Source organism: Erithacus rubecula, assembly GCF_903797595.1.
Source record: "Erithacus rubecula genome assembly, chromosome: 13".
NCBI lineage: Eukaryota > Metazoa > Chordata > Aves > Passeriformes > Muscicapidae > Erithacus > Erithacus rubecula.
Genome location: NC_136665.1, coordinates 6,809,585 through 6,824,027, shown reverse-complemented (window position 1 = coordinate 6,824,027; position 14,443 = coordinate 6,809,585). Strand labels below are relative to the sequence as shown.

General features: G+C 62.1%; 4 protein-coding genes across 8 annotated transcripts; 3 read left to right on the top strand and 1 right to left on the bottom strand.

Annotated features, from left to right (window-relative positions):
* The first annotated feature begins 282 nt into the window (after window positions 1-282).
* Window positions 283-5,369, top strand: LOC306807367 (hyaluronidase-3-like). Of its 4 annotated transcripts, none has more exons than XM_079316859.1 (4): window positions 283-313; window positions 3,698-4,625; window positions 4,726-4,815; window positions 4,925-5,369. In XM_079316859.1, exons 2-4 carry the CDS (start codon window positions 3,729-3,731, stop codon window positions 5,276-5,278), a joined length of 1,341 nt encoding a protein of 446 aa, XP_079172985.1. In that variant the 5' UTR covers window positions 283-313; window positions 3,698-3,728; the 3' UTR covers window positions 5,279-5,369. The 4 variants fall into 4 exon arrangements, with proteins under 4 accessions (XP_079172985.1, XP_079172982.1, XP_079172983.1 ...); XM_079316856.1 differs by lacking the exon at window positions 283-313 and adding an exon at window positions 470-754; XM_079316857.1 differs by lacking the exon at window positions 283-313 and adding an exon at window positions 470-923.
* On the top strand, window positions 920-2,551 carry NAA80 (N-alpha-acetyltransferase 80, NatH catalytic subunit; the record flags this gene model as incomplete). Its single annotated transcript, XM_079316870.1, has 1 exon — window positions 920-2,551. The coding sequence occupies exon 1, from the start codon at window positions 1,808-1,810 to the stop codon at window positions 2,549-2,551; it is 744 nt and encodes a 247-aa protein (XP_079172996.1). The 5' UTR covers window positions 920-1,807.
* Window positions 5,370-5,477: 108 nt separating the features above from the next.
* On the top strand, window positions 5,478-7,683 carry LSMEM2 (leucine rich single-pass membrane protein 2). 2 transcript variants are annotated; one of them, XM_079316873.1, is made up of 4 exons: window positions 5,478-5,809; window positions 6,967-7,107; window positions 7,187-7,396; window positions 7,478-7,683. In XM_079316873.1, exons 1-4 carry the CDS (start codon window positions 5,788-5,790, stop codon window positions 7,612-7,614), a joined length of 510 nt encoding a protein of 169 aa, XP_079172999.1. In that variant the 5' UTR covers window positions 5,478-5,787; the 3' UTR covers window positions 7,615-7,683. The 2 variants fall into 2 exon arrangements, with proteins under 2 accessions (XP_079172999.1, XP_079172998.1); XM_079316872.1 differs by having other exon boundaries at window positions 7,187-7,683.
* A 153-nt stretch (window positions 7,684-7,836) lies between these two features.
* Window positions 7,837-11,581, bottom strand: IFRD2 (interferon related developmental regulator 2). Its single transcript, XM_079316861.1, has 12 exons — window positions 11,510-11,581; window positions 11,297-11,413; window positions 11,109-11,193; window positions 10,851-10,975; window positions 10,621-10,778; window positions 10,339-10,389; window positions 9,831-10,000; window positions 9,612-9,717; window positions 9,236-9,373; window positions 8,970-9,098; window positions 8,800-8,895; window positions 7,837-8,655 (listed from the first exon to the last, which is right to left on the bottom strand). Exons 1-12 carry the CDS (start codon window positions 11,535-11,537, stop codon window positions 8,575-8,577), a joined length of 1,284 nt encoding a protein of 427 aa, XP_079172987.1. The 5' UTR covers window positions 11,538-11,581; the 3' UTR covers window positions 7,837-8,574.
* Window positions 11,582-14,443: the final 2,862 nt, after the last annotated feature.

Below are 14,443 nucleotides of genomic sequence, written 5' to 3'. Positions count from 1 at the left end.
AGATGCACATCCCCAAAACAGCCTTGGGCAGCCCTGCTCCAGAAGGGAGCGGAGCTGCAGCACGGCAGGTGTGCCCAGTGGGGCTGGGTGTCCCTGGGACTGGAGGCGCTGCGGAGGGCTGAGCAGCGCAGGGTGGGGCGCGCCGCCGTCCTGCCACGCCGAGGGCGGGTAGGTGGGTGGTTCCTGCGGGAATTTGGGAGCGGCCCGGAGCAGCGCGGGGCCCCGGGGGCGCGCACGGGGCTCCTCCGGCCGGCAGAGGGCGCGCGCGCGCGGCGGGCGCGGGAAGTGACGGCGGCGGCGGGGCCGGAGAGCGGTACGGGCGGGACCGGGCTGGGGCTGCGGAGCGCCAGGGGGACAAGGGCGGGGACAGGGGCTCGGGGGGCGCCCGGTGAGGGGCCGGTATTGGTCAATGATGGGTTCAATGACGGGTTCCATGGCAGGGTCAATGAGGGGATCAGTGATGGGGTCAATACTGGGGTTAGTGATAGGGTCAGTGATGGGTTAGCGGGGGGTCAGTGATGGGTCAGTAGTGGGGTCTGTGGTGGGGTCAGAGATGGGGTCAATGGCAGGTCAAACGACTGATAAGTGATGAGCTGAGTGATGGGTCAGTGATGGTCAGTGAGGGTGAGTGGTGGGGTGAGGACCTGTTCAGGAGGTGCAGCCGTGAGGTGGAAGCAGCAATCAGCTGGGTGATGCCGTTTCAGTATCTGTGTGTGAGTGGCGTGTGGTTTGGAGCAATCGGGGTGCAGGAAGGGTGAGTGCTCTCTGTGGGGGTGCTGCGTGGGAAGCAGGGGGTGCTGTGTGGGGCCCTGGACAGACGTGTCATTCACAGTGGGGAAGCAGAACCTGTGATTGGTCATGAGCCTGGGCTGCTTCCTGCTACGCTGGCACCCAGGGCAAAGGAGCCAGCAGCAGCGGGCAGGGTGAGTGTGAGAAGGGTGAGCGTGAGCAGGGTACAGGTGTGAGCAGGTGGATGTGGGCAGGATGAGTGTAGACAGGGTGGGTAGCAGCAGAGTGAACACAGGGAGGGCGGGTGAAGGCAGGATGAGTGGCTGACAGATGTTGTTGGAGTCCTGGTGTGGCTTTGCTGGACAGATGGAAGGAAATGGTCTCCCACTCAGGAGTCCTGGTGGGGTCTGGTGTCTGAAGGGGAGAGTGCAGGCTGGGCTTTGAGTCAGGAGTCTTGGTGCTAGGGGGGTGACCCCACCATGTCTCTTGGGGTCACCTAGGGTGTGGGAGGGCAGGCTCAGGCCCTCCCCAACCCCCAGAGGGGAAGTGGGGCAGTTTGCTCAATTCTAGTTAATCAACTGGTGTGGTGGTTCCTCCTGCCTTCTGCCTGCGGCTTCTCCTTTGCAAGGGGAACTGCTAGGCTGAAAGAGCAGTCGGCATGCTGTAGGTTGGGGGTTTTCTCAGAGGTTCTTTAGGCTCCTCAGAACTCCAACTCTGAGAACATGTGTGATGAGCTAGCTGGTCTGATGGGTGCCAAGGTGGCAGGAGCTAGTGGCAGGAGCTGCAGAGAAGGCAAGGCCAGCACTCTGCCTTCTGCCCCTCAGCTGGCTTGGCAGTGCTAAACCTTTCCTGCAAGTCTCATGGCTTGATTTCCTGGAGCTGGCACCATGTGCCCCTTTCTGCCATGAATCTGTTGTTCGATCTTGGACCCGCCAAACCTCTATGAACTCCATCTGGCTACGCTGCTGGGGAGCTGTGCCTGTACTGGGGCCAGTGGCGGGCTGGGGGAAACAGACGCCCGGTCTGTGCCTTACTGCCTCTAAGCTGTGACCTGCTTGGTTTCCTGTCAGTGAGAAGAATGGGTTCCGTGTCAGAGGAGCTCAGCTTGGTCCCCTTGCACCAGAGGCCGGAGCTGCTGGAAGCCTGTGCCGAGCTGCTGGGCGAGGAGTGGGGGAAGAGCCGGGCGTCGCGGCTCCACACCCTGCAGCGCTCCTCGGACGCCTTTCCCACCTGCCTGCTGCTGATCCGGAGCCTGGGCCCCAGCCAGACCCCTGCTGCCCAGGAGGGGCCCTGCGAGCTCGTGGGCCATGCCCGCCTGTCCCGCGTGGTTGGCCGTCCCCATGACCTCTTTGTGGAGAGCGTGGTGGTGTCCCGGGCGCTGCGGGGCCAGGGCTACGGGCGGCGCCTGATGGAGGCCACTGAGCGCTGGGCCTGGACCCGGGGCTTTCGCTGCCTGCACCTCACCACCCACGATAAGCAGCATTTCTATGCCCACCTGGGCTTTGAGCTGGGTGAGCCGGTGCAGAGCGTGGCCTTTCTCAGCCCGGCTATATCTTCTGAGGTGCTGCGGCTTTTCTCTGCCCCCTCTGGGGCTGCCGCTGCCACCACCACCAGGCCATGGGTACCCGCTGCCCCCCCGCCTCCCCTGCCACCCCTCGCTGTCCCCCCACCGCCTCCCCCACCGACTGTCATCTGGGCAAGGGGTGTCCTGGCTGAGAGCAGCGAGCAGAGCCTCCTGGAATCCCCACACCGTGATGCCAAAGGGCTCCCCATCTTCTGGATGAAGAAGGACATCCGAGGGGCTGGGGCCCCGAGCCAGTGATTAAATCAGTGCGGGCAGGAGCTGCCCGCTGCAGCACTGCCTGACTGCCTGCCATTCTTCAGGTCTGGCACCAGCTCCCCCAGCCTCATGGTTCACTCTGGCCCATTGCTGGGGGCAGGGGGTGCTGGCAGGGAGGTGGTTCCCATGCCCTGCCTTACCTGGGCACCGTGCCTCCTGCCTGGGGCTCTGTGACCACCATCATGGCGGGGAGCCAGGCCCATCCCAGGCTGTGGGGTTGGCACTAGTCACCAGGAGCACTGTCCAGTCCCACCAGTGTCTCCTCCATTTAGGATTTGCTATGGGACAGCTGGGGCTGATGGCATGTGGTGGCCTCCAGCATGGCCACAGCTGTGCTCACTGAGTAGCCTGGGGAAACTGAGGCACAGGATGGCTGGGGGGGCACTGTGGGAAGAGGGCATAGTGGTGGCACTGCAGAACTGGGTCCCCTGCACTGCGTGGCGAGGGGGGCAGGTGGCCAAACCCCCCTAAGGCAGCCGGTGTCAGTGAGGGCCAGAGGCATGGGCGCGGGAAGGTCAGAGAGAGCGTCCGGCCTCGCAGCGAGGGATTAGCACTGTCCTTGCTGTATCACGCGGCCCTGAGCCCATTCCCTGCCTAATCCCCTCATTCTGGGCTGCTGGCCAGCGCCGGGCAGGGGCACCAAACCCCTCTGGCCCTGCCTGAGCTCTGAGGGACAGAGCTGCCCCTCTGGCCCCACCTTGCCTCTTGGGGGGACTCAGTCCTTCAGCAGATCACCCAGCCTGGCTCAGCACTGAGCTGAAACCAGGACCAGGGAGTCGGTGCCTCCACTACAGGCAGGACTGGGAGCTGCAGGGACATTGAGGCACCAGGGTCAGTGGCTTACAGTGCCACTCCAGAACTGTGCCGTGGCTGTGGTGGTGCAAGCAGGATCTCAGCACCAGAGAGCAGCAGGCAGAGGTAACACTGGCAGTGCTGAGGCAGGAAGGGTCTCAAACACCCAATTGTACCCAGTCCTGTCAGGTTTTGGGGTGGGCAGCATGTGCTTGCAGGACAGCCCAGCCCCTGTGGCCAGTCCTGTCCACCATGTGCCAGGGTGGCAGTGCCTGCATTGCTGTAATGCGCACTGCATCCCACAGCCTCACCCCCATGGCTCTCCTTTCCTTGCAGGGTGCCGACCCCACAAGCCACTGCTGAGGGGATGGTGCTGGTGCTGGCACTGTGGGCCTGCCTGGCACTGGGCACAGCCAGTGAGGAGAGCCCGGCCCCCGAGCCCCTGGCAGGCGGCCAGCCCTTTGCCGTGGTGTGGAACGTCCCCACCGGCCGCTGCCAGCACCGCTTTGGCGTGGGGCTGCCCCTCAGCGACTATGGCATCGTGGAGAACCAGGGGGGCCACTTTGCCGGCCAGAACATCACCATCTTCTACAAGAACAAGTTTGGGCTGTACCCCTACCTGTCACAGCAGGGTGTCCCCCACAATGGGGGCATCCCCCAGCGTGTCTCCCTCCAAGCCCACATCAAGAGGGTGGCTGAGGACATCCACCTCCTCCTGCAACCTGCTTTCCATGGCTTGGCTGTGGTGGACTGGGAGGAGTGGAGGCCCCTGTGGGCCCAAAACTGGGGGGCCAAAAAGGTGTACCGGACAGCCTCAGAGCAGTGGGTGCAGGAGCAGCACGGCATCCTGCCGCCACGGCAGCTGCTCCGACTGGCCCAGCTGGAGTTTGAGCAGGCGGCACAGGCTCTAATGGAGGAGACGCTCCTGGTGGGCCGGGCCCTGCGCCCCAGGGGGCTCTGGGGTTTCTACCGCTTTCCCGACTGCCTCAACAGCAACTGGGCCAAGGAGGCAAACTACAGCGGGCAGTGCCAGCCGGCAGAGGTGCAGCGTAACAACCACCTGGGCTGGCTCTGGGCCGCCTCTTCTGCCCTCTACCCCAGCATCTACCTGCCGCTGGCGCTGCCGCCCGCCCTGCGCCAGCGCTACGTGCACCACCGGCTGCGCGAGGCCCTGCGCGTGGCCGCCCGTGGGCCCGGCGGCCTCCTGCCCGTGATCGCCTACTCCCGCCTCTCCTTCCGCCGCTCATCCCGCTTCCTGCCGCTGGTAAGCACTGAGGGGCCGGAGCTGGTGCCATGCGGGGGTCTGGTTGGCACAGGGACAGAGGCTGCGTCCCCCAGGCCGGTCACATCTGTGTTCCTGGCAGGCTGACCTGGTGCACACCATCGGGGAGAGCGCGGCGCTGGGAGCGGCTGGGCTCGTGCTCTGGGGTGACATGTTGTACTCCCGCTCAGCTGTGAGTATGGCACGGGGTGTACAGGATGGCCACATCCCCTGTACCCACCAGGGAGGGCTGGCCAGCACTCTGTTGCTGTGGTGGGTTCTCACTGGTGCTTCCTCCCCAGGAAAGCTGTGCCAGCCTACGCCACTACCTCGTGTCCACCCTGGGTCCCTACGTGGCCAACGTCACGGCAGCAGCCCGAGAATGCAGCTATGGACAGTGCCATGGACACGGACGCTGTGTGCGCCGGCAGCCCCATGACCTGGGCAGCCTCCTGCACCTGGGTCCCCGTGCCGGCCTCTGGGCTGCTTTCCGCTGCCACTGCTACCGTGGCTGGGCAGGTGAAGGCTGTGCCCAGAGGGTGCAGCTAAACTCTGCCACCTCCTGCCATGTGCCCGGCCACACTTACAGCCTCTATGGGCACAAGGATCTCACATCCTCTGACACCTGCCTGCCACAGGGCACGTGGGGCTGGTGACAAAAGCTGGGGACCAACACGGTCCCCTACCCCAGCAGTGCTGCTGCTGGCACTTCCTATGGTCTCATTAACCTAATAAATTCTCCTGGCACAGCTGTCACGGTCTTTGTGGGAAAAGCTGGGGGACTCTGTGGTGTGCCCAGGCTGAGCACAATTGTCATTGCTGCTGAGAGGCAGCACAGTTTGGTTCTGGATATGTCCAACAGTGCCTCAGTTTTCCTGCATGGGCTGTGCTGTGATCCCATGAGCTGGCAGCACCTTTACCCTGGGAAGGGGGTCATGGGGTACTGCCACAACCTGCTGTCTCTTTGCCACTGGCACTGTGCTGCCAGCCGCCCTGACTACACCACCAGGCCCCCCTCCCCATAGCTATTTTTATCGCCCCCCAACCGTGTTTCTCACTGTCCTATTTTAAGCAGTGCAGTTGGCGCACCGGGAACCCAGTGCCCAGCTCCTGGGGGCCCTGCACCACCTCACTGTCCGCTCACGCTGCCCGGGCACAGGGAGCCATGCCCAGGGAAGCTGCAGAAGGTACATGGGGAGTGGGCTTGGGGCTGGCAGGGGCTCTAGCACCTGGGTGATGCAAGGCTGTGGGGTTGGGATGGCAGCGGCAGACAGATGATGCCCTCTGCCATGGGGGCTGTGGGCAGAGATGCCTGCCCAGGGAAAAGGGGGTCCTGGAGGGCTGCAGGTGTAGGGCAGCAGGGTTTGGGGAGGGTACAGGCAGCTGGTGGGCACAGCCCCCTGCACCAAACCTGTGCGACCAGCTGTGCCTCCCCACCAGGGACAAGTGGTTGCAGGAGTGATGTGGGTACCTGTGGAGCAGTCCCTGGCCAAGGGTAGGGCTGTGGGGAGGGTCTGAGGGGACGCTGGCTACCAGCCAAGGCCCCCCAACCCTGGTGCCTGCCAGCCCTGCGGGTGACACACAGTCTGGACAGCAGCAGCACGGCGCCATGCTGCCCTGCGACACGCCACTGACCCCGGGAGGGATTGGGAGTGGGCTCAGTGCCAGCCTGCCCTGCTCTGCCAAGGGCACAGTGCGTGGGCCCTGCCTACTGCTCAAAAACACACCAACACCAGGAAAATAATCTTTTCCCTCTACCCCAATGCATGGTTGCTTCCCAAAACAGTGCTGGAGCAATGCCTACTTCCAAAAAGACCTCTCAGTCCCATGTGATGTGATCATTAGGGCATTGGGGACCAGGGCCCCCTGGCATAGAATACACCCCACATCTCCATCTCTACACCCCCAAGCAGCACAGTACCTGTGAGGCAAGCCAGGCCATGCTGCAGACTGGCACTGCTCTGCACCTGCCCACCGGCTTCCAGCTGGCCCTTGGAGCCCCAGCCAGTCCCACAGTGCCTGGGCCATCCTGTCTGGGGGGTGGCACATTCCTGCCCCCAAGCCAGGGCCAGATTCCAGCCCCACTAACAAGGCTCTGGGATCCTGGCCACCAGGCACCCGCTAACTGCTCTGATGACAGCGGTGTGGCCAGGGGGACACCGACAGTGCTTGCCCACTGTGGCTGCAGGGCTGTGCCAAAGGAACACCAGCCTTGGCTGCCTGCCCTGGTGCAGAACCGGGTTGCCAAGGCTGAGAGCCCCCTGTTCTGGTCCCACAGGGGTGCCCAGGGCAGGCAGGGGCTGTGGGCAGAGCACAGACTGACCCTTTGCCTCCGCTCCAGCAGACAGCATGGGAAGGGCCGAGGGTGCAGTGCTGGCAGAGCCTGTGGACCCCGACAGCAGCGAGTCCGGAGCCATCAGCTTGCGCCCCGTGGAGTCCATCAGCGACCTGTACTGGGCCTCAGGCGGGCACAAGGGCACAGAGGGTGAGAGCACTGCAGGGGGGCTGTGCTACCCTGGCTCTGCCCGTAGCCAGGCTCTGACCCTTCTCTCCCCTGCCTGCAGGCAATGGCCCAGCTTCCTCCAGCAGCCTGCACCGGCCCCCTCCTCGGCCCGTGTCCCCTGTGCCCCCGCCGCTCCTGCCCACCCTGCGCCCCGTGCCCCCCGCCAGCCCCTGCCCCTGCCTCGGCCCTGGCCACCCCCTGCTGCTGGCCCTGCTGGCACTCCTGGCACTGTCGAGCCTGGTCCTGGCCACACTGGCCATCTACCTAAGTGGTACGTGGCACTGGGCAGGGTGGGGAGACAGGGAAACTGTGGGGGGGCTAAACTCAGCACGTGCCCATCCTCTCCCCGCAGTCCTGCAGAGCCAGTCGGTTCGGGCACTGGCCCAGTGGCTGGAGAGCCAGGAGGACGCCGTGCACCAGCTACGAGCAGCCAGCAGGCAGCTCTGGGCTCGCCTCAACACCAGTGCCCAGCCTGGCGGGCACCGCTGAGCTGCCCCTGGCCCCACCACGTGCTCTGGGCTGCCATGGGAAGGGGCACCGAAGGGCAGGAGGGGGGAGTGGGCAGCCTCACCAGCTGAGACCGGGCAGCATTGCCCCTTGGGGCACAGGGGCAGTCCCGACCCCTGCCCCAGGCTGTGAGAGAAGGAAACTGGGCTGTAAGGACCTGCATCTGCCCAGTGACAGCCCTTCCTCTTAACAAGACAGAAGGCATACTTCAATTAGCCTTTTAATTACCTCTTACAGTCAAAGTCTTAGAAAATCACCATAATAGATACATTCCCAGGGTGGCAGGCACTGCCAACTGGCATGGCCCCATGCCCACCTGGGCAGTGCTACCCCCCTGTAATTAATTTCCAACAAGATTACTATTTCATATAAAACATTTGGCTGGCAAAAGGCAGAGTGCGCAGCTGGCAGGGCTGGGCAGAGCTTGCCACTCCACACTGCTCTGCCACCATTCCTGATGCTAGGCTGGCTGAGGAGGCACAGGCTGTATCCAGCATGGCAGAGTGGGGAGAACACTCCTGCCACAGACACAGACACCAGGACCAGCTGCTCTGCAGCCCTGCACAGCTCTGCCCTCTAACCCACCCTTCAAGCTGTGTCAGGCCACCCTGGTGCCCCTACAGGACTGGGGAGAGTGTACACGAGCACTGCCACTGAAAGGGGCTGCAGGAGCCTGGGTGAGACCCCCTCCCACTGTGCCACATGGATCCCCAGCCAGAGAGCAGGCACACGGCAGCAAGCCACCACCTCCCCCTGCTCTTCTTATATCCTTCCTATTTTTTGGTTAAAAAAATAAAAGAGGGGGCAGCCCCTCCTTGGGGCAGCTCCAGGCATTAAATACTCTTCTGTACATGAATAAAAGCCTGAGGGCTGGGGGCACCTGCCCCTCACAGTGCTAGGTCTGCAATCCAGGTGGGCTGGGGGCTCTGCCCCCTCTGCCCATCACAGCACATCCGCCCGCTTGTCCCGCACGCGGCTCCGGGCTTTGGTGCGGGCTTTGAAGGCAGCCGAGTTGTAGAGGTGCTGGAAGGAGAGGGAAGGAGAGCAAGGTTAGGTATGTCCCTTTGCCCACCTCCCCAGCAGCACCCACCACACTCAGGCACTCAGCTGGAGCCCACAGTGGCAGAGGAGGGGACTGAGGGCACAAATCTGGGAGGTAGCAGCCACCTTCTCAAAGCGGGAGACCTTGCTGGCTTTCAGAGCAGCCGCATCCAGCACCAAGGGAGGCCCAAGGCCAAAGATCTCCCGTAGCAGCTCATTGTTCTGTGAAAGCAGGAGTCTGTCAACACTCACCAGCACCAGCCCAGCACTCCCTGGTGCATCTGCCCAGCCCCTACCTGGAGGTGGTGGTGGATGCCGGAGCCCAGCACCTCCTTAAAGGCTTGGTAGGTGCGCTGGCGTGCCCAGCTGTCCAGGTACATGCACTCCAGGCCAAATCGGATGGTCTCCTCCTGGTACTCCCCACTCTGAGCAGAGAGAGGGGCATCAGCAATAACCTGGGCACCAACCCTATGTGTCCCCTGGCTCTCCACAGAGAGGAATCATCAGGCATCTGGGAAGCAGCCACACAGTGGCAGGGCAGGGCACCACCAGGCTCCGGTACCTCGATGAACCTCAGGATGTCTCGGAAGATGGATCGCTGCCTCCGTCGGTCTGTCTTGGCTCGGTATTTGTTGCTCTCCGTAGCCAGGACCTTGAGTTGGGTACACAGGAACTCTGTATCTTGATGGCACAAGTCCTCCTGCCAAAAAGGGGATTTAGAGGGATGAGCTCCAGGCATTATGCACTGCCATAATGTCCTGCCATAGCCAGGACAGGGCTGGGGCATCACTGGGGCCAGCCGCTCTGCCTGGGCGCCTGCTGGTGATGCCAGTCAATGCCAGCTCAGCCAGAGCATGGGCAGGGTGTCAGCCCAACTCCCTCCCTGCTGCCTGGTTAGTGCCTACTCACTGCTCCTATTGCCACAGCCCATGCCTTACCTCCAGGTCCTGGGCCAGCTCGAAGAGCAGTGCAATTGTTTCCCCAGCCAGGATGCGCAGGGCAACGCTGCTGCTGGTCAGCAGTAGGGGCAGCTGCAGCCAGTGACTGCGACAGAGAGGCAAGAGGGTAGTCGGGGAGGACAAGCAGCGCCCCAGGGGCACCATGCTCCACAACTGGCTGCCCCACACCAGCCTCCTCTCACTCCACACCCCACTCACTTGTCCAAAATGCTCCTGAGGTGGGAGGGGGGGCAGATGGTGAGGAGCAGGGACCATGACTGGAGCGCACTGCAGTGCAGAGGCCCATGCTGGGCAGGTGCTGAACCCACTTCACCTGTGCTGGGGGGACTGAAGATGCCCTCCAAGCAGGACAGACACGAAACCAGGTCCTGGAGGAGAGAAACTTGCCAGTCAGACCACAGCTGCCACAAAGATGCCACAGTGAGTTGTGCACTGGGGACCAGAAGGGACCCACCATGCCAAGGTGGCATGCCCCTTGGGGCAGGAGAGCCTACTCCACCCACAACACCCCATCTCTTCAACACAGGCCTCCCCCCAGCTCAGCTCCAGGCTGCCCACGGAAGGGGCCTGGGCTATCACCGATGTCCCCGTACCCCTACTCCAGCTCAGCTCCAGGCTGCCCTGGCACTGTGGGCTGAGGGCAGGTGGCATGGCAGCCCCAGGGTGCCCTCTTGCAGGGGTACAGATGACACCCGGGCGCAGTTACCTCGAAGTCAGCAGCAGCAATGTAGCAGCACATACCCAGGGCCGTGGCACACTGGCAAGAGAAGTGAGAGAAACGCAGTCAGATCAGGCCTGGTTGGATCATGCTGGCCCTGATCCAGCACCCAGCCAAGGGGCAGACGGGTTGGGGTGCCCCTGCTTTGCCCCATCACGCTCCATAGCACCCAATCCTGTCACCCTCCCGGGACTGCAGGGGCTCCCAAAGGCATTGCCTGGGCTCTCCCCACCACGGAGACGCCCCAGGAGGAAAGGGGCCAGGCCTTACGCTCTGCCGGGCACTGGGGCTGGCTGTGCTATCCGTCAGGACGCTGACGAGCAGGGGTTTCAGGCTGCGGAACACCTCTTCTCCCTCCGGGCCAGAGCCCATCTGGAGGCAGAGCAGGGTGAGGACAGTGGCCGCCAGCGCCTGTTCTTCCCCTTTACCTGCGGGAACAAGAGAGAGCTCCCTCAGACACGGCTCAGCGGCCCCGCCGCCCCCCGCCGCCCGCACCTGACCTTTCTTGAGGCACTTCTCCAGGGAGTCGGTGAGCGTGAGGCGGCGCTCCAGCAGGAACTCGGTCAGGGTTCTGGAGGCCAGGGCCAGGCGCAGGCTCTGCAGGGCCGCCTGCCGCGCCTTGGCGCTGCGAGACACCGCGGGAGTCACGGGCTGGGGCGGTCCCGGGACGGGGCACGTCCCTGCCCCGGGCTGGGCAGCGCCGGCAGGAGACGGGCAGCGCGCCCGCAGCGCCCACGGGGGCGACAGCAGCTCCTCACCTCTTGTCCAGGAGGCTGTCCATGTGCTCTTTCAGCCTGTCCTCTACCTCCTCCTCCTGGCCTTGCTCAGTCGCCGCCTCGCTCCCTGCCCGGGCAGCACCACGTGAAGCCGGGCAGCACCAGTGTACCCCGAGGGCGGGGTACATCGCGACCCACCTGGGGGTCACCGTGGGGTCCGCGTGCCTCACCTGGTCCCTCATCGGCGGGGCAGGCGCTCTCGCTGGCACTGCTACAGTGGCTCAGCACCTCGCTGCCGGCCTCCTCCTCGCTGCCGGGCGAACTCGCCCGGGCGCTGCCGGTGCCGCCTGCGAGGGTGCGGAGCAGACTGGTATGAGCCCGGCGCTGTCAGCCCGGTCATGCCGCGCTCCCCCGCTCCCCTCGCCCGGGTCCCCCACACTTACGGCGCGCGGCGCGGCGGGAGCGCGGCATGGCCGGCGCGCGCGGGCCCCGCGCCCCGCCCCCACTTGGAGGCTCCGCCCTCGGCCCCGCCCCCCGAGAGCACCCCCACCATCTGCGCGTGCGCCGCGGGACCTGCCCCAGCCCCGTGTCCCTGTCGCTGTCCCTGTTCTTCCCTGTCTCCATGTCTCCCTGCCCTAGCCCCGTGTCCCTGTCGCTGTCCCTGTTCTTCCCCGTCTTCCTGCCCGTTTCTCTGACCCTCTTTCTGCCCTTCTCCCTGGCACTATGTTCATCCCTTCTCCCTCAGTATCCCTGCTGTTCTCCTTGTCCTGACGCTATCTTCATCCCTGGTCCCTGATAGGAAAGATGTGTACTGAAGTCTTTACAAACAATTCCATGGGTGAGGACCCCTTTAGGAGAAATGGATGTTCCTGTGTTTGCAATGGGTCTTAATGTCTGTACTAACCTCAAGCCACACAGATTTGGTACAGAACCCAGACAGTTTGACTATGGTTTGAATTCCTCAACTTCAGGTCAATAGACAAATGGGTCTACATGAAGTCTATTGCAGAACTCAGATAGCCTGAACTTTAGGGGAAAATTACATGCCTAAGGGAGAAATGTGGTAGGCGGTTCGGAAAAACTGTATCTTCCTAATACCTTAGCCAATGGGGAAAGGAAGAGGGCAACATGCAGCCAGGAGTTAGGATAAATGGAGGCTGCATCATCCGAACTCGAGAGAGAAACCCTACCGAGGCATGGCCCAGTGGAGTGTCTCCCTTTATTCAAATAAATTTGCAGGACTCCTCTCTCTTCTTTATGGACACTGGCTTTCCCTAACGTGATTTTCTGCAGATCCCTGTCCCTGTCTCTATCGTGGCTCCATAGCTAGCCACTCACTATCCCTGCCTGCATCTCATTAGGAAAATCCCATTGCCTAAGTAAAGTACAATTAGTCTTTCTAGTATTAAATGGTTAGGCCTCTACTAAGATCTATATACCCCCTGTTATGTTGTACATTGCATAACTGTGATCGGGCAGGCAGGCAGATAAAACCCACAACCTGGGCCCTCCAACACCTTCCTGGGATCCTCCCATCATCTGGCCTCACAGATAAACAGCCCTTGAGGTAGTGAGACTGACTCCAGAACGAGGAAAGAAGGATGCCAAAGCCATAGAATTGCCCTTACTTTATTTATAAACCCACGGGGACAGCAGGGAATTGGTGGAACCTTGCTGTACCCCAACAGCTGAACCCATATTTGGGGTGCCTCAATTTGGCTGGGACAGCCCCTGGGGATGAATAAAGAATGTCTCTTGTTGTGCTTATCTTGGTGTACTCATTTTGCTCTTCAGGCTGCATGGGCCAGGTGTGAAATGCTCATGACACCTGTCCCTGCCCACAGGTCTGCCCCTACCTGTAACCCTGTCCCCAGTGCCGGTCCTCTGCCTCCCTCTCCTCCTAATATCCCTACCCTTGCCTGTATTCCTGCCTTGTTGTCACCCAACAGTAAGGGGACACCAATCTCTGCTCCTGCCTGCATCCCTGACCTGGCCATTTGCTGCTGCTGCCAATTGCGGAATCACTGGGTTGGAAGAGACCTTCAAGATCTTAGAGTCCAACCCATGCCCTAACACCTGAACTAAACCATGGCACTGAGTGCCACATCCAGTCTTTTTTAAACACATCTAGGAACAGTGACTCCACCACCTCCCCAGGCAGACGATTCCAGTATTTTATCACTCTTTCCATAAAAAAACCTTTTTTTTCCTAAAATCCAATATTTCTACTTCTGTCCTTGTCCCTGCTCCTATGTCCCTGTCCCTGTCCATCTCTCCTCTGCCCTATCTGTACCCCATCCTTGTCCCTGACCCCAAAAGAACCCTATCTCCCTCTAACTCATATCCCTGCCCTTGCTGTTGACCTTTGCCTGCCCCATACTTGTCCCTATCCCTGCCCCTCCCTCCCTCTCTTGCTCTCTCTCCCCAGCCTCTGTCTGTCTCCTGCCCATATCCTGACTCCCTGCCCCTTTTTGCTTCTGCCTCTACTCCCCATCTTGCCCCTTTTTGCTCCTGCCCCTATTGCCTATCCTGTTCCTCTTCCTATTCCTGCTCCCAGGAGCGCACTGCCCCCCTGCCTACAGCCCCCGCCCATCCTCCTGGCCCTGTCTGGCCCTGCGCCGAGTTCCCAGGTGTGACTTTCTGCTATTTAGCTCTTCCCGGTTTATTTGAACCAGGAGGGCAGTTGCAGCTTCCTTTGCACTTTCGATTCCAGCTTGGCAGAGCCAGAAACTGAAATTGCGTCAGGAACAGAAATTGAAACTCCCGATTTCCCAGCTTAAGGTAGCACGGGCCATAACATCCTACACTACTAGTTGCTGCCTCCTGCTCCCGGGATCAAGGGGCACCGGGGGCTCTAGTGAGGCTGGCACCGACTGCACCCTGCTACAAGGGAGGGCACCAGCCTCCCTGGTGATGCTGGCATCAGCCGTGTCCCACTGGTGGTGCTGACACCGGGAGCCTCGGTGAAACTGGCTATGACTGCATGTCATTGCCTACAGTGATGCCAGGGCATCTGCTACTGGTGACAGCCTCATTCCATTGTCCATGTTGGCACTGGCCACATCCTATTGCCCCTGCTGACACCGTGGCACAGCATGAGCCAGGTCCCAGCACTGGCAGTGCCCCGTCCCGGACACTTGAGCTCCCAGCATGGGACTGGTGCCTGCGATGGAGCTCTGCCTTTGCCCAGCTGGGCACCCGGGGGAAACCCTGCGTCACCGAAGGCACCAGGGCTATGAGGTCCCACAGCAGCCTAGAGCCCGGCTGCAGGCAATTGCCTCTGTCACCAGCACCCGAGCTCTATGTCAGGGTGATGCGCAGCCACTCCTCCTGCCCCCTCCCAGCTCCCGCGGTGGTGGCACCGGGGACACCCGGGG

Excerpts from the sequence above, each read along its gene's own strand:
- LSMEM2 (XM_079316872.1), top strand. The coding sequence starts at position 5,788 with ATGCCCAGGGAAGCTGCAGAAG. Across the intron at positions 5,810-6,966 it reads GCCCAGGGAAGCTGCAGAAG|ACAGCATGGGAAGGGCCGAG; the intron begins GTACATGGGGAG and ends CCGCTCCAGCAG. Across the intron at positions 7,108-7,186 it reads CGGGCACAAGGGCACAGAGG|GCAATGGCCCAGCTTCCTCC; the intron begins GTGAGAGCACTG and ends CCCTGCCTGCAG.
- LOC306807367 (XM_079316856.1), top strand. The coding sequence starts at position 612 with ATGGTCAGTGAGGGTGAGTGGTGGGGTGAGGACCTGTTCAGGAGGTGC. Across the intron at positions 755-3,697 it reads GCAATCGGGGTGCAGGAAGG|GGTGCCGACCCCACAAGCCA; the intron begins GTGAGTGCTCTC and ends CTTTCCTTGCAG. Across the intron at positions 4,816-4,924 it reads TGTTGTACTCCCGCTCAGCT|GAAAGCTGTGCCAGCCTACG; the intron begins GTGAGTATGGCA and ends CTTCCTCCCCAG.
- IFRD2 (XM_079316861.1), bottom strand. The coding sequence starts at position 11,537 with ATGCCGCGCTCCCGCCGCGCCGCGCGCC. Across the intron at positions 11,194-11,296 it reads CCCCGCCGATGAGGGACCAG|GGAGCGAGGCGGCGACTGAG; the intron begins GTGAGGCACGCG and ends CTGCCCGGGCAG. Across the intron at positions 8,656-8,799 it reads AGGTCTCCCGCTTTGAGAAG|CACCTCTACAACTCGGCTGC; the intron begins GTGGCTGCTACC and ends CTCTCCTTCCAG.